The 24,726-nt window shown below is 40.9% G+C and overlaps 1 protein-coding gene across 3 annotated transcripts in view; it reads right to left on the bottom strand.

Moving 5' to 3' along the window:
- PHACTR2 (phosphatase and actin regulator 2) overlaps positions 1 to 17,849 on the bottom strand; it is a 133,883-nt gene extending 116,034 nt beyond the window's left edge. For 2 of the 3 annotated variants that reach the window (XM_024747985.1, XM_024747987.1), the window contains exon 1: positions 17,614 to 17,849. In XM_024747985.1, the coding sequence (XP_024603753.1) occupies positions 17,614 to 17,659 (46 nt within the window). In that variant the 5' untranslated portion in view covers positions 17,660 to 17,849. Of the gene's footprint in view, positions 1 to 6,871; positions 6,970 to 17,613 lie in introns of those variants that run through there. The other variant, XM_024747986.1, reaches the window with a different exon arrangement.
- Between the last annotated feature and the right edge of the window lie 6,877 nt (positions 17,850 to 24,726).

Here is a 24,726-nt window from a genome sequence, read left to right as displayed (position 1 = left end):
CCCCCGCAAACAGACTCCTACATAGACCTGCCCTCGTTCTCCACTGTTCTCAAGACAATTGCTGGGAGCTGCTGAGACCAACGAGCGCTCAAGGGACAGCCCCGTTATTCTCTAGCAGAAATGCCCTGGACTAAGGAAAGGCACAAAGCAAGAAGGTCAACATCACCTACAAGAATGGGAGGGAGTAGCTAGAACCAGACCCAGCTCTATTTCCCACCCGCTGGGAAGTTGTACAATTTGTTTTTACACTTAAACCTGCAAAAAATAAAAAATTACTTTAACAAAAACCTATTTTATTCAAAAGACTGCTTGCTTACTTGGTTAATAAAATACTCAGTGATTCATGTTGAAAATCCAGTTATGGAACTGTCTACATCTAATTGGGCTACAAGTTTTTGTTCCTTTTAGTTTAGTTTTGTTTTTTGGGTTTTTTTTCTTTTTGCTATAACTGCCAAGCATAGGAAACTACATTTTACTCCTGTTTCCAAATGTGCCTAATGTCAAAATCTAGAGAGGAAAAACAGTTCCGTTTTGTGACTCTTAACCTCAGATCCTTTGCAGTTAAGGCCATCTTTAAGTTCAACACAGATAGCTAAGTCCTGAAGGACTCCTGTTTACTGGGACTCATTAGCCACTGAACTGGAGAAGAAATCATTGCAAAGGAGGCCTCTGTTTATTCTACACCCTTCCCTTTTTGAGATCTAACCAGAACCTTGTGCCCTTTCTCTTCGCCCCTAGGATTAGGTCTCCAGGAATAAAAATAAGGTTGGACTGGCATTGCAAGACCACAAGCAATTATTAATTAAAACCTGACCCGTTATTTCCACTTTATAATAAAGACTTCATTTTCTAAGCCTTAGGATATTGAATTTTGCATCTGAAATATCAGGGTCTTGGTCCAAGTGAAGTGTTCTCACCTGGAAGGGCACCAATGTTCTGTGGCTTTTAACCTTCCTTAGATTGAGTGTTCAGATTCTAATCTGCAAAATGCCTTAAAAGACGAAAGTGACAGTCACAACTAAGGGGTGTGGAGGCTTGGCTAAGGGTTCCTGCGTGCCCCCACTGCCACCCCATCACTATTTGGATCCAGATCAAGGGCCGAAAGAACTGGGTCCTATGTGCAGCTTTTTCTGGCAATGTTTTCTATCTCAGACATCTCAAGGTCTAACTTACTTCTAGGAAACTCCTGGTCCAGAAGATGCCTTTAAAAAATGAAATAATTTCTGAGGTTACTAGAGAATTTTAAATCCTTTTCAGAGAGGATCTAGGATTGCTAGATTCAGATGCACCCAAATCTTACTTGTGTGCCTAAATGTCTTGAGGGACCTATTCCATTTAAATTAAGGAATTCTGAACCTCAAGGAGGTGAGTGTGCTTTTGAAGAACTGTCTTCATGACTTGTGACAAAATGAGCCAGTCCACTCCAACTGTCCATCCCAGCGAAGAGTGTCCTGTGAAATTTAATAAGAGATAGGAAGGTATCAACGAAAGCCTTCTGGGTGTTTTGCAACGTGATGGGATATAATACAAATGTGTTTAGTCACACACGAGTCATCTTTGGATTACCAACCTGACTCAATGGGGCTGCTACATTTTCTGGTGAGAACATTCTTGTTCTGGTTTTACTTTGACAGGTGTTTAAACACTACCTTTCTTTAGCATCCCTATCCATTTTCCTTCTTATTTTAGCAGCTCTTTGTGAGGAGACACGTCACTCTGCTGGATATCAAACACATCTAAGACAATGATAGCATACAGAGTAAGAAAAATCAAATCGCGGAAAAAAAAAAGTATATATGGAGTGACAACAAAACACTTCTCAAAATAGACTGCCTCCCATCCGGGGACCTCAAAGAAGATAATAAACCCAGTCAGGCAGCGCATATATAGTTGCTGACCACACTGGAATCAGAATCTTGATAAGCTCTTTTTTTTTCTGTCAGCGTGACTCAAATCAAGTTGGTGTTCTTATCACAAGATACTGGTAATTATTTCTTACACAATTATGGTGGAAATATAACGTTCCCATAGACTATTTACCAATTTCACCCTATATACGCTTTACATTCTATGCTTCACTTCTTGAGTGGCACTGCCTAGTGACACGGGTGGATTGCCATTGCTGAAAATCACCTTCAGTGCACCCTCTTACTCAAGTCGTATCTACTGAATATGTGGCATTGTTGGAGTGAGCAGAGAAAAGGCCGTACTCTGTTAAGGAGTGGAACTGAAGAACCCAGAGAAAAGAACAATGGATCTGATGTGCTTATGGGCCATTGTGAATGGATCCCAGTTTGTAAACTTGTTTTAAGGACAGTGTTACAGCCTGAATTGTGTCTCCCCAAATTCACATGTTGAAGCCAATTCCAAGAATCTCAGAATATGACTGTATTGGATATGGCCCTTAACGAGGTAATTAAGGTAAAATGAGGTCCTACGGGTGGGCCCTCATCCAATATGACTGGTGTCTTTATAAGAAAATAATTTTGGACATAGACATGTGAGTTCACAGAGGAAAGACCGTATGAGGACACAGGAAGAAGGAAGAAGGTGGCATCTACAAGCCCCAGAGGCCTCGGAAGAAAACAAACCTTGATCTTGGACTTCTAAGTTCCTTTTTTTTTTTTTTTGGCTGTGTCGGGTCTCACTTGCGGCACACGGGACCTTTCATTGAGGTGCGCAGGCTTCTCTCTAGCTGTGGCATGCGGGTTTTCTATTTTCTAATTGTGGCACGCGGGCTCCAGTGCATGTGGGCTGTGTAGTTTGCAGCACACAGGCTCTCTCATTGAGGTGCACGAGCTCAGTAGTTGCAGCACGCGGACTTAGTTGCCCGGGGCATGTGGGATCTTAGTTCCCCAACCAGAGATCGAACCTGAGTCCCCTGCATTGGAAGACGGATTCTCTACCAGTGGACCACCAGGGAAGTCCTTTGGACATCTAAGTCCTAAGTTCTTGGACTCTGAAACTGTGAGAAAATAAATTTCGGTTGCTTAAGCCACTCAGTCTGTGATAATTTGTTACAGTAGCCCTAGCAAACTAATAGAGACATTTATTATTGTCTGTAGAGCTATGTATTCATACATTGAAGGCAGTGAAAATGTCACACAGCTTTCAACCTCACCTCTACCTCTCTCCACCGCAAAGAGGGGAAAAGAAAGCGTCTCTAAAGGCTTCTGCTCTGCTGACTTTACGATGGCTTCGTAAATTAAAACATCACCATTTGAAGAATGATCTATAACGTGTTCTGACATTCTGTGGTTAGATGATTCAGGGGGGTCAGTTTTCTAAAAGTGCACAGTTCTAGATTCTTTTTAAAATCTCAAGATTGATTTTATCCTTTTCATGTTTTCTTTCAAAAAACTGGCAGCCGAGTACTTTCCAAGAGACAGAATACCAGTCGCACACATATGTATACAATTCCATTTTAGAAGACGTTAGGAAAATGAAGCTCAGCTCAGTTGGGCCCGCAGTAACATTCGACGTGAGCTCCGTTAACTCGTTCTGCCTTATTCCAAGTTTCCATCCTCGGCCGGCTCCTCCGCAGACAGCCTGGCAGGCCAGCACAAGTTAACTTTACAGATGTAGAGGAAAATTTGAAAAACACAAAAATCCCTTTAAATAGATGGAATTGGCAACAGCAATCCTGAATTGTCCGGACGTCAGGTTGCCCCTCTCAGTCCTATGAGGCTACCCAGCTGTTGTCAGAAACATTTTTATTCTAGAAGGAAGGTCCAGGACTTCCCTGGTGGCGCAGTGGTTGAGAGTCCGCCTGCCGATGCAGGGGACACGGGTTCGTGCCCCCGTCTGGGAGGATCCCACATGCTGCGGAGCGGCGAGGCCCATGAGCCATGGCCGCTGGGCCTGCGCGTCCGGAGCCTGTTCTCCACAGCGGGAGAGGCCACAGCAGTGAGAGGTCTGCGTACTGCAAAAAAAACAAAAACAAAAACAAAAACAAAAGGAAGGTCCAAGGCCAGCTCAGCAGGCCTTCCTCAGAACACCTGAGGCAAACAACGGTGGCCTTCCTTGGAGAGGCTAAGAGACTCTTTAGGAAAAGCTTTTAAGAGATCCCAATGAAAACTTACTGGAATATACTTCACAGTGGGCAAGGTACTGCAAATGGGCCCACCACTGAAAGGAAAGACCCCTGAAGTACAGAGGCAAAAATAAAAAGCCACACGTTTCCAAAAAGGAACATATGAAAAGAATTTTTAAGTAAATGATTGCTTGCTTTTGGAGGTCTCAGGATTTGCTGCCCACACTTCTGAACCAAAAAAGGGCTCGGCCTCCTTTTTAGAAATATGTTTTACTCAAATCTTTCTTACAGGTCCTCACACTCATTATTAAATACCTGTTTTCATCCAACACCCTGTTCTTTGACTTTGCTTCCTCTTTAAGTAATTAGCATGCGGCTACCTCTGATGAAGTTCACAGGGGTCTTCCCGAAAAGGCAACAGAGTTGAAATTCTGTGCTTTAAAGGGTAATTGCCCTGCTGAAACCTCTTCCCCTTCTAATGTTAACTACATTTAGCTCAAATCTGACTACTGTGGGAAATGAATTATTCTGCAGCTTATAATATTAATAAAATGTACGCAAGGGCAAAATATTTTCTGGCAATGAGATTTTGCCAAAATTGTACTTGGCAATGGGAATATTTGCTCATGAACAGGACATATTAATGACCAAATCCATCAAGGCGCTGGGTACAGAACATTAGTGTTTTGAACTGGACATTCTGTAATTTCTACCTCTTTTCAAGAGAAGATACACAGCTGGGGATAACCCCAAAAAACAAAAAGAGAGAGAGAGAAGACACACATTGTTGGGGAAGAGAAATTTTCATCTGAAGCCACCTTTTAAATACTGCTAATCTCTAGAGGAGGTTTCTCACCTCAAGAATCTTCTGTAACACTTGTTAAAAACCCAGATTCTGAGAAGCTTCTCCAAAAGATTCTGATTTTTCTGGTCTAGAATATGGAGCCCTGAAATGAGTGTTTTTAGCAAGCACACTAGGTAATTCTCACAACTGGGCAAGTCCATGGAATACTAACCTTCACTTGTAACACCTCAGATTTCCATCCAGACCAGTATCCCACAAGGATGACACACCCTTAAAATACCAGTAAGATGCACAAAATACAGGAAAAATACAGTTATTCTATACAGACCTTAAACATGAATCTTTTAAAAAATGGTAGCAGATTATTATCATAGTAAACATATTTTAATTAGTCTGTTCAGCTATAAGACTGTTTTTTGTTTTGTTTTGTTTTTTTGGCCATGCCGCACGGCATGCGGGATCTTAGTTCCCAGACCAGGGATAGAACCCGTGCCCCCTGCAGTGGAAGCGCAGAGTCCTAACCACTGGACCACCAGGGAATTCCCCCAAACTTTAAAACTTTCATAAAATGTTTTTAGACCATAACAAAAGCAGGTCAAAATTGAGTTCTTGTGGGACAATCAACCAAGAAAGTGTTCTGAAATTAATTAAAAGCTATTTGCTAAACTTCTAAAAAAACTAGTCTTCCGCATAAAGGGAAAATGTTAATTGTGATGAATTATAAGTGACGGTACGTGTTTGTGCATATACAGCAAGTTTGCTTTGCTACCTTATGACCCAACCAAGTAGGAAGCCAGAAAAAAAGGTATTTATACAAGGCCTCAAAAAAAAAAAAATGTCCCATGAGCTTTTCTCAAGAAGCTATCTGTGTGCTCTGCCAAAATAAGGAAATAGATGCAGAAAAAAATCAGACATGGATTCAGCTATCTAAGATTCAACGTAAGAGAGAAGTGGAAGGAATTCCTGGGATGATGTGAAGAGAGATCCCAGGGCAACAGCTGGGCAGCAGGCTTACAGGACATGCCATCCAAACTGGAATAGAGCAAAGACCTCAGGTAAATTTCTCAAAGAACAACTTGAAAGAATAACAAAATTGTCTGGACATATTTGAGAAGAGATCTATGTAACTGGGGAAAGGTTTGGGGATGAGTATATAGGAACCTCAGCAAGCCAAAACACGAATAGGGAAAGCAAAAGCTATGCAGGAAGGAAAAAGGAAGTACGGTTTACCGCACGGCTTAGCTGTCATCAGCTTTTACGTAGTTATAAGGAATACTGATCTAATCTAAGGCACAATAGAAAAATGTTGGGAAGATGAGAACATCGGAGGATGGGAAATGCGTGACTTCGCTGGGGGCAGGGGTGAGAAGGGGTGTGAAAGAAGCAGCTGTATCTTCAATTTCCATACTGTGAGGTCAGTAATAATGTGTCAAGCTGAATAACCAATAATTAGCAATGTAAGCACACTGTTTAGAGACTGGAGGTAAATACTAAAGAATCAGTTTAAAAGGCTCTACATTTCTGGGATGCTCCTTAACTTTCCGATGGGTGCCTATCACTCTGCTAATATACAACCTGGCCAAACACAGCTATTCAGTTATTCAGCAGTTTTTGTGTCAGGCATACATCTAGGAATAAGAAGACACATTGGGGAACAAGACAGATAAGTTCCTTGCTCTTGGAGCTCAGGTCCTAGCAAAGGGGGACAAGGAACAAGCAAACAAACAAGATAATCTGAGGGATAAGTGCAATGACAGAGCAGAGAACTGTGGCTGAGGGGTGGGAAGGAGAGGTCCCTGTGAAGAGGATGATGTGGGAGCTGAAGCAAGTGTAACGAAAGTGGGGTCCAGCTGCTCGCCACTCAACAGCCAGTGAAGAGGCCAGCTTGGTGGAAAGGAAAGTTTCCTTCATTTTGGATGCCGGCAACTGTGTGCGGGGGGAGGGCGGACGCCTGTCCAAAGGCCGAGTCCCCACCTCTGACAACCAGGGGGCAAGAGCTTTTATAGACGGAGGGAGGGGGCTCCATGCAGAACCTGCACAGTCAGCTCTGACCGTCATCTTGACATTGGTCGTGCAGTCGTCTGATCAGTGTCATCTTGATTGTTTTAGGTACAGCTAATCTTCAGTTCCAGGGTCGGTCTGTTTCCATTTCTTTGAGGCCAGTTCTCAGAATTGTGGCAGCTTATGTCATGGCTACAGTCCCGTCATCACATAGTTAACTTCTTCCACCTGCAGGGGGTTTCAGTATCTATAACACAGCTCACAGGATACAGCTCAGAATATTATCTATAGCCCTTGAGAAGGAGCTAAAGGTCCTTGACTATGCTTAATGACTAAACTATTATTATTTGGTCTCCTTTGACTGTTTTCCTTTGCTTCTGCATTTTCTCACTTCTCTGATGAAACTGACTCTTTGGCTAAAGTTTTTCCACAGACAAAAGGCAAGCTGAGGACATGGTGGGCATAGACCACAGGGTCCTGCTCCATTTCACAAGGAACCAGCTTTGGAAAGAGCCAGAAGGAGCGTGTCCCAGATTTCCTAGAATTACAGGGAGCAGCAACTGCCAAGGTCACGGGTAAGAGTGAGCCAGGCTTGTGTGATGACTGGAAATGTGATTGAAGCTGTCGGGGGTGACGGTGAGGGGCAAAGTGGTGGAGATGAAGTCAGAGAGATGGGAGGAAATCAGGGGTCACACAGAATCATGTATGGCCTTGAGGACAGCAAGGTGAAGTCTGGATTTCATTCTAAATGCAATGGAAAGTCATGGGAAGGTTTTGTGTAAGGAAGTGACATGATTTATGTTTTTAAAAAATTACTTTAGCTGTTGTGTGGAAAATGAATTACAGAAGGCTGAGAACAGAAGCAGGACACCAGCTTGAACCTACTGCAGTGGTCCATGCATAGATGGCCAGGGTGTGTATGGCGGCAGGGGAGAGATAGAGAGAGAAGGGAGGGAGAGAGAGAGAGAGAGAGAGAGAGAGAAAGTGAATGGATTTCAGATTTATTTTGGAAGAAAAATGGGCAGGACATACTGATGGATCAATGTGAACAGGAAAGGGAAAAACCCAAGGGTGAATCCTAGATTTCTGGCTAGAATGAGTGAGTGGTTAGAGGTATCATCTGGTGAAATGCAGAAAGTCAAGGGAAGAACCGGTTTGGAGTGCAAAATCAAGTCTTCCGTTTAGACCTGCGACCTGTGGGATGCCCATTAAGGAGTCAAGCAGATCTGTGAAATAGGCAGTTGCCTATTTGAGCCTGGAGCACAAGGAAAGAGCAGAGTTGCAGATACAAACTTGGGCATCACCCTACACGCAGTTCTCCAGGCACCCCCAGGTCAGGTGTTCTTTCACCTTGTTGGATTACCGCAGCTTACCTCTTGCTCCCCCCTCAGTCTCCCCCACAAAATCAGTCCTTCAAGCAGCAGGCAGATTCACCCCTTTAAAGCAAAGCTCTAATCATCTCTCACTGATAAAAAGCCTTCTGTGGTTCTCACCCCCTGTGTCTTGTACTCTTGCCTTCCAACCCTCTCCATCTCAGGGCCTGAATTCTTGTTCCCCTTCTGTACTGTTCCGCCTCCCTGATTTGTCCCCAGGGTTCTCTGGGGTCCCTTCTCTTCCAGCCCCATTTCCACACATCTTCACTAAGTGTATCCTGGGCTCAGACCTTTGTGGGCAAGGCCGGTGCGTGATTTATCTTTGAAACTTCCCCAAAGCTTAGCCCAGGTACCTGACACTTAATTACTTCAGTTCAGGAACTGTTTGTTAGGTGAAGGTGCCACTCGTTCTCCTTACTATCCCCTCACAAAATGAGCGGATTTACAGGAATACACCAAAATTTTCCTAGTGTTAAGGGTTGCAATGTTATATTTGACAGAAGGTTTACATGAATGAACACATCCAGTCCCTTGAAATGAAAATACAGGAGTAGTTTACAAATATAAATGATAATGGTTAGACCCAACTTTTTAAAGTAATGTTATCTGCCCATTCCCTTCTGGGAAACAAAAACTGTTGTTTTTGGTTTTGGTTCCCCTGCTTCAGATGGGGATGGGGGTGGAGCAACCAGGAAGTGTTTATTTTCCTAAGACTATTTCTATTTCCATATCACTTTTACATAAGTTGAGTCTTCACCAAATATGAATCTTTATTCCCAAGCATAGAGACTCACACTAAAGTCCCCAGAACAGGAAAACATGTTGGAACCTTTCCTCTATTCAAATTAAAGAGGCTTAATTAGAGGATCAACAATCCAGGTTTCTTATCTCCTTCCCTCCTGCATTAAGTAAGCAAAGGATGAAGTCTGACTCGCCCATTGGTTGTTATTTTTTCAAATGGCTGAAGATAAAATAAATTTAAGCTAAAAACATTTGGGATATTACTCACTGGCCAGACTGATGACCAATGGACCAAAGAGAAGTAGTTGAGGTTCAAATTTTTGCTCCTTTTCTTTCTCTCTAAGTGACTGACATTTGCATTATGATCAAACAGACTAAGAAAAAAAGATAAACCTAAAAAGCTATCTTAGGGGCTATATTTTTGCTTTCACCATTGAATTCACAAAGAAAAAGAATAGGACTGGTTGAAAAATGGCAATTGAACTTAAAGCGGAGTCAGAGTCCATGACAGCCAGAGAAAACCTGATATGGTTGCAGGTCAGCTCACGGCTTTAATTCCAGTGGAGGGCCAGGTGGATGCTGCAGGGGGAAGCCCTGGCCTTGATCATGCCCAAAGCAGAGGAAAGCCATGACTGTCACACTATCTTTTCAGAAATGAATTTCCTCTCTCTTTCTCTGCTCATGTAGATTTTTCTTTATGCACATATTTAAAAAATAGAATCATATAACTTCAGAAAACTGCCATTTCATATTTTTATGCTGTTTATTATGAAAATCGCTTTTCAAAAATATTTTTATATCTTTTTTTTTTTTTTTGCAGTACGCGGGCCTCTCACTGTTGTGGCCTCTCCCGTTGCAGAGCACAGGCTCCGGACACGCAGCCTCAGCGGCCATGGCTCACGGGCCCAGACGCTCCGCAGCATGTGGGATCTTCCCGGACCGAGGCACGAACCCGCATCCCCTGCATCGGCAGGCGGACTCTCAGCCACTGCACCACCAGGGAAGCCCCTATATCATTTTTAAATGGCCTGTTTTATCACATGACTATATCCTTACATGACTATATCCCAATTAATTCTCTTGTTGTTTGACTATTAGGTTATTTCCAATACTTTGGCTCTGATGAACATTGCTCTGGTGAGCAAATAATTACTATCTTAACAATATACTTCTAGAAGTGGAAATGCTGGGTCTGAGTATATGCACATTTTAAGATTTTTAATATATATTACCAAAGTGCTCTCCTGATAGGTTGTACCAATTTAAACTACCACAAGACAATCATCTCCTGGAAATCATTCCTTTTAATCTTTACTAAATTCATAGGTGATCAATGGCATCCATTTTTTTTCACTGAATTGCTTAAATTTTATTCATTACACCAAATGGTCACTTGCATTTCTTCTTCGATTAAGCAATGTGGGCAAGTTAACTCTTGTGCTTCAGTTTCCTCATCTGCAAAATGTGGATATTAATGGTAGTTACCCTATATGGATGTTGTGAGGATTAAAAAGTTAATTCAAGTAAAGCACTTAGAATAATTCCTGACCCATAGCGAGTTCACCATTATGGCCATTAGATATTTTGAAAAATTCCCGTTCATGTTCTTGACTCATTTTTCTATTTGAGTTTTACCATTTCTCACTGATTTCTTTTTCTCACTGATTTTTAAGGTCTTACTACATTGAGATATTTAATCATTGTTTTCTATATGCAATGCAAATATTTTGTCAACTTTATGATTTCCTTTTTCAATATGCTGCTGATTTTTTTGCCATGCAGAAGTTTAAGGATTTAATATCATTAAATCATTCACTTTAAATCAGAAAAAATTAGAGATTAAATAGTCAAATATGAGAAAAACAGCAAAGGAAAACACATTTTTAATAATTCTAGTTTGTAAGAATGAAGTGGATAGATTTGACTCCATAAAAGTTTAAAGTTTTTATATTAAAAAAAATCAAACAAACAGAAGAGGTAAGAAAAACACAGAAAAATATTCACAGTATATTACAGACATAAGGCTAATCTCCTTAACATACAAATCTTTGAAAAAAGGAAACATAAAATAAGGAAAAGCTATAAAAAGGCAGTTCAGAGAAAAAGAAATACAAATGCCCGATTTCACTTATAATCAAAATGAGATATCACTTTTTACATATAGATTTACAAGGATTTTTAAAAATTAATTATGCCCAACACTGTGGTCCTATACAGTTTTGCAGAGTGTTCACTGCACAAGGACAACTGGACGACAGGAGTGAGTTGGGACAGAATTCCTGCTACTCTACTGCCTGTTAAACCATATGCCTGCAAGGCTGCCTCACCCAGAGAGAGTGCTTTCTATTTCTCACAAAGGGCCATATGCTTTAAGAGAGTATGCAGTGGTGGTGAGAGAGTGCAGAAAAAGGAAATCTCATCTAGTGAGCAGATATACTGATACAGTCCTTAGAGATAATTCGGCAAAGTCTATCAAAATAAAACAAACAAATCTTTTGACCCAGCAATTCCATTGCTAGGATTTTACTGGTACAGGTAGTGTGAGATGTTTAGATAAGGATGTTCATTTCAGCTTTGTTCATAATAGCACACACACAAAAGAACCCAGAAACAATATAAAAATACAAACAAAATATAAAAACACAATAGAGTTCTTTTAAAGGAAATTATGAGATATCCACATATTATAATATTGTTTCTAGATTACAAACATCAATATGAAATATTTTCAAGTTTACATTATATGAAAAACTCAAACTCGGGAGCAGCAAGCATATTACATCTTGCTTGTATTTTGATAAAGATACATACATGAATGAAGACTGTCTGTAATGAAAAAAAGTTGTTCATGCTGGGTTATAATTTAAAAGGGAGGGACTAGGGGTCTGGGAGGGAATAAAATTCACTTTTATCCTGAACTGTCTTGTAAAGTTCGACTTTTGATCATATGCATGTTATTTTCATTAAGAAAAATGAACTATCCATTTTTGTTTTACGATTTCTTTTAATACTGGCTTTACAAGGAAATGGATAAATATCCTGGGCAGGGCAGAAATAAGGCACTGACCAAAATATGGAAACCCAGAAACACAGATAGATATAGGTTCTATCATGGCCTAGGTGTGATCCTGCATACTTTATTCACTTGTTCCCTTGTCTTCTAAAAATGAGAAGAGTGGCTTTGTCTGCCCTTTCAACTCAAGGGCTCATGCAAAACAGCCAAGAGCTGCTCTGTGGCACAGTGAACATGGGGTGGGGCTGAAGACTGAAAAAAATAGTCACTAGATTCAAATACCACCCAACAGACAACAGAGCCAGCGTAGCATGCAATTCTTGAAGTTAAAAAGAATGAAAATAATACAAAATTCGCATTCATATAATCATTAGCTTAAAGTAGTCAGACTGCATTGAGAATATATGTTGACTCATTCATATACTCAACAAACTTTTTGTACCCAATCTGTCATGCCCAGTACTTGGCAATGAGAACGCTAGAAGTCTCAACCCTTCTAAGGAATGAGGTCAGAGGGTACTGAAACCCCCCTATTTGGGGACATACCTGTTTAGCCTGTGCTTAGAAATAATAAATCTAATCCTCAATAAAATACGAGGAAATCAAAACCAGCAACATATAAAAAAGATTGTATATCATATCCAAGTAATCTTTGTCGCAGGAATGCAAGGTTGGTTTAACATCTGAAATTAATGTAATATGCCATAATTAATACAATGAAGGACAAAAACCATATGATCATCTCAATAGGGGCAAAAAGAAAAAGTCTTGGACAAAATCTAACAGTTGCATGATAAAGATGCTCACAAACTAAGAATAGAAGGGAACTTTTTGATAAAGGGCATCTATGAAAAAAATCACAGCTAACATGACATTTAATTCTGAAAGACTGATTGCTTTCTTCCTTAGATCAGGAACAAGACAAGAATGTTCACTCTTGCCTCTTCTCTTTAACATTATACTGCATAATAAGTGAGGGCAACTAGACAGGGAAAAGAAATAAAAGACATTCAGATGGAAAAGATGAAGTAAAAGTATCTCTGTTTGCACATGACCTTGTATATAAATCTTGTACATAATGAGATCTTGTATACAGAAATATGAAGGAATCCACTGAAAAATTATTAGGACTAAAAAAATGAGTTCACCAAATTTACAGGGTACAAGATCAATATATAAAAATCAATTTTCTATATTCTATACACTAGCAAGCCACATTCTGAAAATGAAATGAGTGCAATTTCATTTAAAATAGCATAAAAATGATAAAAATACTGATAAATTTAACAAGACACACACTGAAAACTAAAAAACATTGTGGAAAAAAATCAAAGAAGATCTAAATAAATGGAAAGACATTGTACATTTCCATTTCTTGTCTTTATGGGTTGAAACACTTCATATTGTTAAGAGAGCAATATTATTCAAATTGATCTACAAGTTCAACACAATCCCTATCAACGTCTCAGCTGGATTTTTTGCAGACATTGACAAGCTGATTATAAAATTCATTCGAAAATGCAAGGGGACCAGAATAGCCAAAAGAATCTTGGAAAAGAACAAAGTGAGAAGACTCACACTTTTCTATTTCAAAACTTAGTACAAAGCTACAGTAATCTTGACAGTGTAGCATATTAGTAGGCATATACATCAATGGGATAGAATTGAGAGTTCAGGAATAAATTTGACATATATGGTCATCTGATTTTTGACAAGGGTACCGAGACAATTCAACAGGGAAAGAATCACCTTTTCGAAAAATGGTCCTGGACAACTGGATATCCACATGCAAAAGAATGAAACTGGAACCCTACACCACGCTACACATAAATATTAAAAAATGTATCACAGACCTAAATGTAAGAGCCAAAATTATAAAACTCTTAGAAGGAAACATATGTGTAAATCTTGACAGTAGTTAGTTTATGGTTTCCTAGATAGGAGACCAAAAGTGCAAACAACAACAACAAAATAGATAAACTGAACACAATAAAAAATTTCAGTTGCAAATCATAGTATCAAGAAAGCGAAAACACAACTCTGAAAATGGGATAAAGTATTAGCAAATCATATATCTGATAAGGGACTTGTAACCAGTATACAAAGAACTCTTATAACTCAATAATAGCAAGTCAAATCACCCAATTAAAATTAAGCAAAGGATCTGAATAGACATTTCTCCAAAGAAGATATACAAATGGCCAATAAGCACACGAAAAGATGCTCAATGTCATAAGTGATCAGGGAAATGCAAATCAAAACCACAATGAAATACAACTTCACACTTACTAGATTAGCCATAATCAAAAGAGAGTAACAAGTGTTGAAGAGGCTGTGGAGAAATTGGAACCTTCATATACTGCTGGAGGCAATGTAAAATGGTACAGCCGCTTTGGAAAACTGGCAGTTCCTTAAAATATAACATAACAAAGATAGAGTTACCATATGACCCAGCAATTCCACTCCTAGATACATACCCAAGAGAAATAAAAACATATGTTCACAAAAACTTTTACCTGAAGTTCATGGCAGCACCGTTCAGAGAGTCAAGAGGTAAAAATAACCCAAATGTCCATCAACTGATGGATGGATAAATAAAATGTGGTATATTAATACAGTGGGATATTATTTGGCAATAATAAGAAATGAAGTACTGATATATGCTACAACATGGATGACCCTTGAAAACATTATGCTAGGTGAAAGAAGCCAGTCACAAAAGGCGTGTTGTGTTGTATGATCCCACTTATACAAATTCTTCAGAATAAGCAAACCTACAGAAGCAGAAAGTGGATTAGTGGTTAATTAGGGCTAGGAGTCGGGGGTTGAGAAGGATGGGAACAGGGATCGATGGCTGCAGAACACAATGAATATACTGAAAAACAACGAATTGTACACTTTCGATGGGTGAATTTTATGGTGTGTTAATTATATGTCAATGAAGCTGTTTTAAAAAATAGAAATAATGGGCTTCCCTGGTGGCGCAGTGGTTGAGAGTCCGCCTGCCGATGCAGGGGACATGGGTTCGTGCCCCGGTCCGGGAAGATCCCACATGCCGCGGAGCGGCTGGGCCCGTGAGCCACGGCCGCTGAGCCTGCGCGTCCGGAGCCTGTGCTCCGCAACGGGAGAGGCCACAACAGTGAGAGGCCCACGTACCGCAAAAAAAAAAAAAAAGAAATAGTGACTCTAACTGCACGTTTTCAGAAATCATTATTACTTGGTCTTCTTAGAGCCTAGATGCAGCCCTAAGCTGAAAGGCTCAAAAGAGCCTGAAATCAAGAAAGAAAAGCAAGCTAACTTGTGGCCTACAGTGCTGATTTTTACAAAAGCCCAAACTGAGTAACAAGTATAAACTATCAGACTCTGTGCTATTGACTCCTTAGACTCAAACAGATTTTCCCGCTGTTAAGCATTTACGACGGGAATCCTCTTCGTCACTGTAATCCCTAGCAGCCACTCTAGACTTAAACAACTATAGATGCCTGAGATCACACAGAACAAAGATCTTCACACCACTTGTGAAGCCTGTGGCAAACAGCTAACGAGGAGTGAACAAAATACTTGGAAGGGTAGAGGGTTTGACATTCTCAGACTCAGAGAAGAACACCAACATGAACATAAAAACTTAAGATATGGCAACCAAATGTTCTGTTTTTGTTGTTTTTTCATTTTCATTTGGAATCTAAAGGCAAAACTTCAGGGAAATGGAGTGATAGTAATACACTTAGAGGATATAAATGGATATCATGAGAAAACTGCTCCACTCTTAACATTAAAAAACTTCAGTCATAGCAACTATCATCCCTTAACCAACAAAACAAAACCAAAAAACCCTCTACTCATGATGTCTGAATTGGTCACTCCAAGATACACAAGCTTTTAATCAACTAAACGGAGGACCTGTAATTTAAGTATAACACCATTCCATGAGAGATTTCTCTGAAATATCTTTCATGGTCAAGCATAACTTTTTGTTTAAATTACTTATAAATAAACTGCCCAATCTCTTGACATGATTAGTCATTGTATTAGGAAATACATATTAGGAATTACAGCAATCTGGGTATTTTTTGCTGTACTGGGTTAGGAAGGAAGCTCACATTTTAGGATTCTACTTTGCTTCTTAGGCATCATTTATGTAACATTCTTTGATTTTTATAAATGCAAAATTCACTTTTCTAATATTAACCCTAACAATACTTTATGGCTAAAGAACTAAATTCAGGGCAGTACTTTATACCTGTTGTATTGGAGTACTGATCTAACTCTATGCTTTGCCAGCGCTGAAATTTAAAAATCTAACTCTTCCTTGAAATGAAAGAAGTCACACTGCTTTAAAGTAAGACAAAGGAAAGTAAGCCTTAATTGCACAAAATAGTTTACTAAAATTAAGATCCTAATCAACACTCCCCCTCAAATTCCCAAAAAGCTATCAACATTAAGTCTCTTCTGTTCGGCAGCAGCGCGGTACAACCTTGTCAATGACAGTAAGGGAAGGTGTGATCTTTTTTGGATTCTGATTCCTCTCCTTTGCAGACGGCTGGTTCTCCTGAGGCATTAACATAAGCCGGTGCAAAGCTTATGATATTTCAGGGAGTGAAGCTCTACAATATAAACAAACCCATGCTGGGGGAGGCTGGAATGGTAGAATGCTATCTAGTTAGAGACATCCTGGAGCTGATTAAAACAACAACAACAAAAAAAAGAACCCTTCATCTCTGCCCTGTCATTTCCTTTCAGCAAGATCCTGTTGATGTTTACACAATTTGAAAAGTGTATCAAATATCTCAAGGAATAACGTAAATGCCCCCTTTGAGGTTTTGTTTTTTAATTCTTGATGGAAAAACATATCAAAATAGTATCTTTTAAGTATGTTTCATTATCCAATCACAAGTATCGCCACCAAAAAGTTGTTTATCCCTACACTACTGGAGAAACGCCAGATGTACCTTCCTTCCTTTTTTTTTTTTTTTTAAAGAAAATGTTAAAAAGAGACTTAAAACAGGGCAGTACAGCTCAGAAACATTACACGCGTTTCCATCAAATGATCTTTAGCCCTGAATAACCGGGTTCATGAAACGTTTCCCCAAATTTTATAGCTTGTGTCTAATAAACAAGTATCATTTGAAACAATTAAGCTTTTTTCTCTTGGTTATTAAGTATTCGGCGTTCTGCCAGGATAAAAGAAGGCAAACAGCACTTCTGCTCCGAAACACAAACCATAAATCAGTTGACAAGCTTGAAAGAATTCAGTTCTAGTCTGTTCGGAAGCCAAGTGTAAATACAGAAAAACCTGTTGGCGAGTTTATCTTGCTCTTTAAGTTTCGCGTTTTTAAAACAAAGCAATACGCCAATGGCGTTTCTCGTAAATTTCAGGCTCAGAAGAGATTCAAAGAAACACGAAAGCGAGGCATCTCGGAGAGAAAATGGAGCCTGTGCCTTTAAGGTAAAATCGGCTGGATCCCAAAAGGCATTCCACTTTTCCACGACAAAGAGTTTGGGGGAGCGCTACCTCTCGGGTTTCTCGGAGGGACTTGGCGGGTTCGGGCAGAGCCCGGCTCGCCGAGGAGCCCTCGACCGCCCAGGCTGCCCCGAGCCAGCCCAGCACCCGCGGGGCGGGAGCGCATCGCGTGCGCCCCGGACTCACCGCTGCTGGGCTGCGGGGACAGCGTGGAGACCGAGGTCTGGCCCATGTCTCGGGTCGCAGGGCCAGGTCGGGTGATCACGCGGCTCTTTTGGTCCTTGGATCATGGGTCCGCTCGCAGACAGATTCCCAAGCGTTCATTTCCCGGTCCGTGCGGAGCTGCCCGCAGGGTCCCCTCACCTTCTCCCCTTCGCGGGTCTCCCAGCCCGGCCGGCCGCAGCCGGCGCGGCGAATCCTGCCCAGCGGATGCCTGTCATTCCTCTATGCAGATTAGCTGGGGTCAAGGGTCACGGGGGAGGAGAGAGGGGGAGTGGGCGACGGGGGAGGTAGAATGAGGGGGGCGAGGAAGTGAGGAGGGGAGAGGCCCGGGCTGGTCCAGCCGCGCCTGCGGGGGCTGTGAGACCCGCGACCCCCCCAGGGTAGCAGAGAGTACGGGTGACTCCCGTTTAACTTAAAAGGTTCCCTGTCAAATGATCCTTTAAGGCTGGAAGAAAAGGAATTAAAGTACTTAGTCACGGTACTTAATTTAAGAAAATTTGTTTCGTTAAAGCTAGTTCCTTCCTCACATTGTTTGCTGATATGTGTGCATTTTTTTTCCTTTTAAAAATTATCTTCCTTTTAACAAGTGGAATTTTAAAAAGCAGTATTAGTGGCCTCAATCAGCTTGAACAATAAATCTGAATGATGGATCTATGTGTGAGATCAACAAAGTATACACCTTGCTCTCTACCACCTAGACTCTGGGAAATTCACCTCTCCTATACTCAGAAGAATCACTGTGAGACTATCAAACTGCGTGATAAGGTGTTTAAAATATACAAAAGGTGAAAACAACAGTAATTTATTTTAGAAGCTAACATTCCATAAAAGTTAAATTAAATCCTACTGTAATTAAATCTCAACTGCAAACTCCTTAAAAATATGAATACAAATACTGTTGATGAGAAATCTAGATGCCATATCTATCTCCATCTATCTGTCGATCACTCTATAGATAGATCGATAGATGGAGATAGATATGGCGTTAGAATGGATAGTGGTTACATAAATGTGGCTCACTTTAAGAAAATTCATTGAATTGTATACTATGATTTGTGCATTTTTCTGAATGCATATGTTTCATTAAAAAGTTTTTTTGGGGGGCTTCCCTGGTGGCGCAGTGGTTGAGAACCTGCCTGCTAATACAGGGGACACGGGTTCGAGCCTTGGTCTGGGAGGATCCCACATGCCGCGGAGCAACTAGGCCCGTGAGCCACAACTACTGAGCCTGCGCGTCTGGAGCCTGTGCTCCGCAACAAGAGAGGCCGCGATAGTGAGAGGCCCGCGCACCGCGATGAAGAGTGGCCCCTGCTTGCCACAACTGGAGAAAGCCCTCGCACAGAAACGAAGACCCAACACAGCAAAAATAAATTACTAAACTCTTACCCCCAACATCTTCTTTAAAAAAAAAAAAAAAAGTTTTTTTTAAGTGTATTTTTTTTTTTCTGGCCAGGCCACTAGGCTTATGGGATCGAACCCAGAGCCCCGGCAGTGAGAGCACCAAGTCCTAACCACTGGCCGCCAGGGGATTCCCAAAAAAGAGTATTTTTTAATTTTTAAATTTATTTTTATTGCAGTATAGTTGATTTACAATGTTGTGTTAGTTTTTGCTGTACAGCAAAGTGAATCAGTTATACATATGCATATATCCACTCTTTCTTAGATTCTTTTCCCATACAGGTCATTAGTATTGAGTAGAGTTTCCTGTGCTATACAGTAGGTCCCCATTTGTTATCTATTTTATATATAATAGTGTGTATATGTCAATCCCGATCTCCCAATTTATCCGTCCCCAACAGTGTATTTTTTAAAAAACTATATTTAGCTCACTTGCCACAGCTTTCACTTTTTAGGTTATCCTAGACATTCAACTCTGAACTATTAAAAATCTATATAGTATATAATCATTAGAGAAATGCAAATCAAAACTACAATGAGGTATCACCTCACACGGGTCAGAATGGCCATTATCAAAAAATCTACAAACAATAAGTGCTTGAGAGGGTGTGGAGAAAAGGAAACCCTCCTACACTGTTGATGGGAATGTAAACTGGTGCAGCCAGTAGGAGAACGGTATGGCGGTTCTTTAAAAAACTAAAAATAGAGCTACCATATGATCCTGCAATCCCAGTCCTGGGCATATACCCAGAGAAAACCATAATTCGAAAAGACACATGCACCCCAATATTCATTGCAGCACTATTTACAATAGCCAGGACATGGAAGCAACCTAAATGTCCATCAATGGAGAAATAGATAAACAAGATGTGGTACAGGGCTTCCCTGGTGGCGCAGTGGTTAAGACTCCGCCTGCCAATGCAGGATCCCTGGTCCGGGAAGATCCTACATGCCTCGGAGCAATTAAGCCCGTGCGCCACAACTACTGAGCCTGTGCTCTAGAACCCTCGAGCCACAACTACTGAGCCTGCATGCCACAACTACTGAAGCCTGCGCACCTAGAGCCTGTGCTCCACAACAAGAGAAGCCACCGCAATGAGAGGCCCGCGCACTGCAACGAAGAGTAGCCCCTACTCGTCACAGCTAGAGAAAGCCCGGGCGCAGCAACAAAGACCCAATGCAGCCAAAAATAAATAAATATTTAAAAACAGATGTGGTACATATATACAATGGAATATTACTCAGCCGTAAAAGGAAACGAAATTGAGCTATTTGTAATGAGGTGGATGGACCTAGAGTCTGTCATACAGAGTGAAGTAAGCCAGAAAGAGAAAAACAAACACCGTATGCTAACACATACATATGGAATCTAAAAAAAAAAAAGGTTCTGAAGAACCTAGGGGCAGGACAGGAATGAAGACGCAGATGTAGAGAATGGACTTGAGGACACAGGGAGGGGGAAGGGTAAGCTGGGACGAAGTGAGAGAGTGGCATGAACATATATACACTACCAAATGTAAAATAGATAGCTAGTGGGAAGCAGTCACATGGCACAGGGAGATCAGCTTGGTGCTTTATGACCACCTAGAGGGGTGGGATAGGGAGGGTGGGAGGGAGACGCAAGAGGGAGGAGATATGGGGATATATATATACGTATAGCTGATTCACTTTGTTATAAAGCAGAAACTAACACACCATTGTAAAGCACTTATACTCCAATAAAGATGTTAAAAAAAAAAAAGATCACATAGAGCCTTGCTTTGTTTTTTGAAAGACATTTGCTTGTCTGTTTCATCATTTAAGTTGCCCTCTTTTTTTTCACACCCAAATAGCCCACCCTCTACTGTGGGGAAAACTTTTTCCCTAGAATAGTGTGATCAGTTATCTACTTCCTTTTGACTAATTCACTCTTAAGAAACACTGATTTTTTTTTTTGAGTGGCTACAAAGACCTTATCAAATTATTTAAAATGTTGGTATCTATGTATTCACATGTATACATAAAACAATTACATAGAATCTTCAGATCACTGGGGTGTTAATGGGGTACACACATGAGCCTGGCAGGGACTCAAATGAGACCAGGCTTGGAGGCATAGGGCTTTGGAAAACTGGACGTCCTTCTAAGGACCTGAGAGGAGTGGGGTGACGAGGAAATGGCCACTTCAGGGGTTTGGCTTAACCCCACTGCTCAGAGCTCCACCTCAAGCTCCTTTCCCATTTTCACGGGAAGGGAACCCATTTTCAGACTGTTTCCCCACTACATACAAGCCAAGTCCCTAAAATCTTGCTGTAGCAAACACACGCAGGAATCCACTAGACCCGGTCTTTTTTTTATAAATTTATTTATTTATATTTATTTTTGGCTGTGTTGGGTTTCATTTCTGTGCGAGGGCTTTCTCTAGTTGCCGTGAGCAGGGGCCACTCTTCATCCCGGTGCGCAGGCCTCTCACTATCGCGGCCTCTCTTGTTGCGGAGCACAGGCTCCAGACGCACAGGCTCAGTAGTTGTGGCTCATGGGACCAGTTGCTCCGCGGCATGTGGGATCTTCCCAGACCAGGGCTCGAACCCGTGTTCCCTGCATTGGCAAGCAGATTCTCAACCACCGCGCCACCAGGGAAGCCCCTGGACCAGGTCTTTATAAATATATTTATATCAGAGAAAAGCAAGGCACTTTGGGAGCATTACGGCTCACTCTCCTACATACATCATTCTGGACAGAAAGTAAAAATTGGTTAGTTTCTCAAGCAAGTTAAATGAGTAAAGTTAATACAATAACAAAATTGTTCCCTAGCCCTTCCTGAGGCACAGGTTGAGGTGCATCTCTAGGTGACACCTGGTCCCAGGTCATCTGGACCCCGGCAGAGTTCAAAAACTGATGCCCCCAGCTATCTATTTTACGTTTGGTAGTGTATATATGTCCATGCCACTCTCTCACTTTGTCACAGCTTACCCTTCCCCCTCCCCATATCCTCAAGTCCATTCTCTAGTAGGTCTGTGTCTTTATTCCCGTCTTACCCCTAGGTTCTTCATGACATTTTTTTCTTTCTTAGATTCCATATATATGTGTTAGCATACGGTATTTGTCTTTCTCTTTCTGACTTACTTCACTCTGTATGACAGACTCTAGGTCCATCCACCTCACTACAAATAACTCAATTTCGTTTCTTTTTATGGAACATATGTATATGTATAACTGATTCACTTTGTTATAAAGCAGAAACTCACACACCATTGTAAAGCAATTATACACCAATAAAGATGAAAAACAAACAAACAAACAAAACTGATGCCCCCAGGAAGCCTGACATCTCTGCTGAGCAAAAGCCCCTGGCTTTGGGGCACTGCCCCCTCCCCAGGCCCTGAGGTCAGGTGACGGGGGTTGCAGTGGGAGGCATGCGGAGAGCAGAGCTGGGACACGGTGGGAATGCTTAAGCAGGGTCACCAAAGCCACAGAGACCTCAGTCTATCCGAGCTGGTGCTGCAGAGCCGGAGGATCACCTCCACAAAGAAACCCTGATATTTTTTAACAAAACTAAGCATTAACCAAGATGTGAGTTCTAATTAGGACAATGAAATTAATCCTAACTAAATTTCCTTTTAAAGTGGAAAGCTGCTGTGTTTGGGAACACATTCCACCTGGGGGGTTCAGCAGTGAGAGTAAACAATTATAAGGGCTCTTCTATTTCTTCCTTTAAATTGTCTTAAAACAACAACAACCAAAAAAAAAAAAAAGACCAGGTAGAGTGTTCTCTCAATCTAAACTAAGAGGAGGAAATTTTCACTCTTCTTTCCATTGATAGAGCCTAATGGATAAGGGAGGTCATTGATTAGAGGAAATATACCATAAATTTTGCACATCAGAATATGTAAATACAATGATTTTCTTTGAAATTAACAAAAGCTAAACTTTGAAGTACAATGTCATTTTTGCTAGCAATACTTCTTTTACTTGAGAAACAATAATGTGTTTCTTTTTATTTCTTCTGCAAATTATATTTCAAACATCAAAGGGGTACTCTATAGCTCTAGTCTTTCAGGATTTACTAAATCCATCTATATTTACCTTATTCAAAACCTTTCATGATTTGCTAGTTAATATAATCTTAGCCTCATCTGGGATTCTTATAATCCCCCGATCAGGTTACACACTTTCCTCTGAAATTTTTCCAGTTCCATTACATTATCCTTGAAGCATGTCAACCAAAACTGCAGGAAGTGGGCATTAAAGTTCCATTATAAGGGTGGCACAGTTTATTCTATTTTGTTTCCAGTGCTTCCGATGAGGATTGGTGTTTTAACAGCCTTTTCATCACAGCTAACAAATTATATTAATGAACATAGAAAAAGTCTACAGAAATCCTTCAATTCCATTTATAGGTCATAACATAAAGGTTAGAATTTATCATCTAACAAGAGTATGTTAAGATAATTTCCCCCACTCCAGGGGCTTCCCTGGTGGCGCAGTGGTTGAGAGTCCGCCTGCCAATGCAGGGGACGCGGGTTCGAGCCCTGGTCCGGGAAGATCCCACATGCCGCGCAGCAACTAAGCCCATGTGCCACAACTACTGAGCCCGCGTGCCACAACTACTGAAGCCCATGCGCCTAGAGCTTGCGCTCCACGGCAGGAGAAGCCACCACAATGAGAAACACGCGCACCACAATGAAAAGTAGCCCCCGCTCGCCTCAACTAAAGAAAGCCTGCGCGCAGTGACGAAGACCCAGCACAACCAAATATAAATAAAATAAATTTATTTTAAAAAAAGATAATTTCCCCCCAAATTGCCCTTTTCTTGCCTCATTACAGCTCATCTGCTATTATTCAGCCAACTCACAGTTTTACTATGAGCTCTGCATGTTATCCCTCAAGTTTATAGTTTAAAGGTGGGTGGGAATGTTTAATGTCATCTGAAAAAAATGGATGTTTCTCTGTGTTACCTCTTTCCAGAGAATTTATAAAATTGCTAAAGAAGATTAGTGCCAACATCTAACTTTGAGGAAATGATCTATTTATAACTCTTCAGCATTGGTCCTGTTCTTCAGTCTATATTTCTAGACCAATTTCTCATCCAGTGATATCCTGGTAAATGCTCAACAACTGGTTTGATCTGGGGGTGGGGACAAGACCGATGTGTGACTTGTGTTTGCTGTTTTCTGTGATATAAGTACTTCTACAACGACCAATTCAATGAGTGGTCAGCTGGCTCGCAAAATTTATGTCAACTGATTTGCCAAGTTTCTGGAAATTTAACAGCGGGCCTCTATGAGCAGGCTTCAGCGTAGCACCACTTTCATGTTCTTTTATATGCTGTCATCAAATCATACCATGACTGATTGTGAGAAATAGCTGATGTTAAACTTTCCTAAAAATATAGACTGACAGCATCTTCTGATTTTTTCCATTATCCGGTCTAAATATTTTTGAACCCCTGAAAGACCGTCTGTGATTTATTCCTTTACTTCCGGAAAGAAATTAAATTGGGTGGATTAGTTAGAGCGAATTTCCCCTCCTGGAAACTGGTTTGCCTTTTGACAAAGACGTTGTACTTCTTGAGGTTTTCAAGCATTTTACCCTATAACACAGATTTCACTGGCTTGTAGGAGTTATTAAATTCATCCATCTGGGGTACCCAAAGTGACACTTGCACTTTTTATGGGTGGAAATCACTAGTTCAATTAG

The sequence above is a fragment of the Neophocaena asiaeorientalis genome, unplaced genomic scaffold (assembly GCF_003031525.2).
Source record: "Neophocaena asiaeorientalis asiaeorientalis breed wild unplaced genomic scaffold, Neophocaena_asiaeorientalis_V1.1 scaffold123, whole genome shotgun sequence".
In the NCBI taxonomy this organism is placed as follows: Eukaryota; Metazoa; Chordata; class Mammalia; order Artiodactyla; family Phocoenidae; genus Neophocaena; species Neophocaena asiaeorientalis.
The sequence above is the reverse complement of the archived record's forward strand: the minus strand, read 5'-3'. Positions and strand labels throughout refer to the sequence as shown.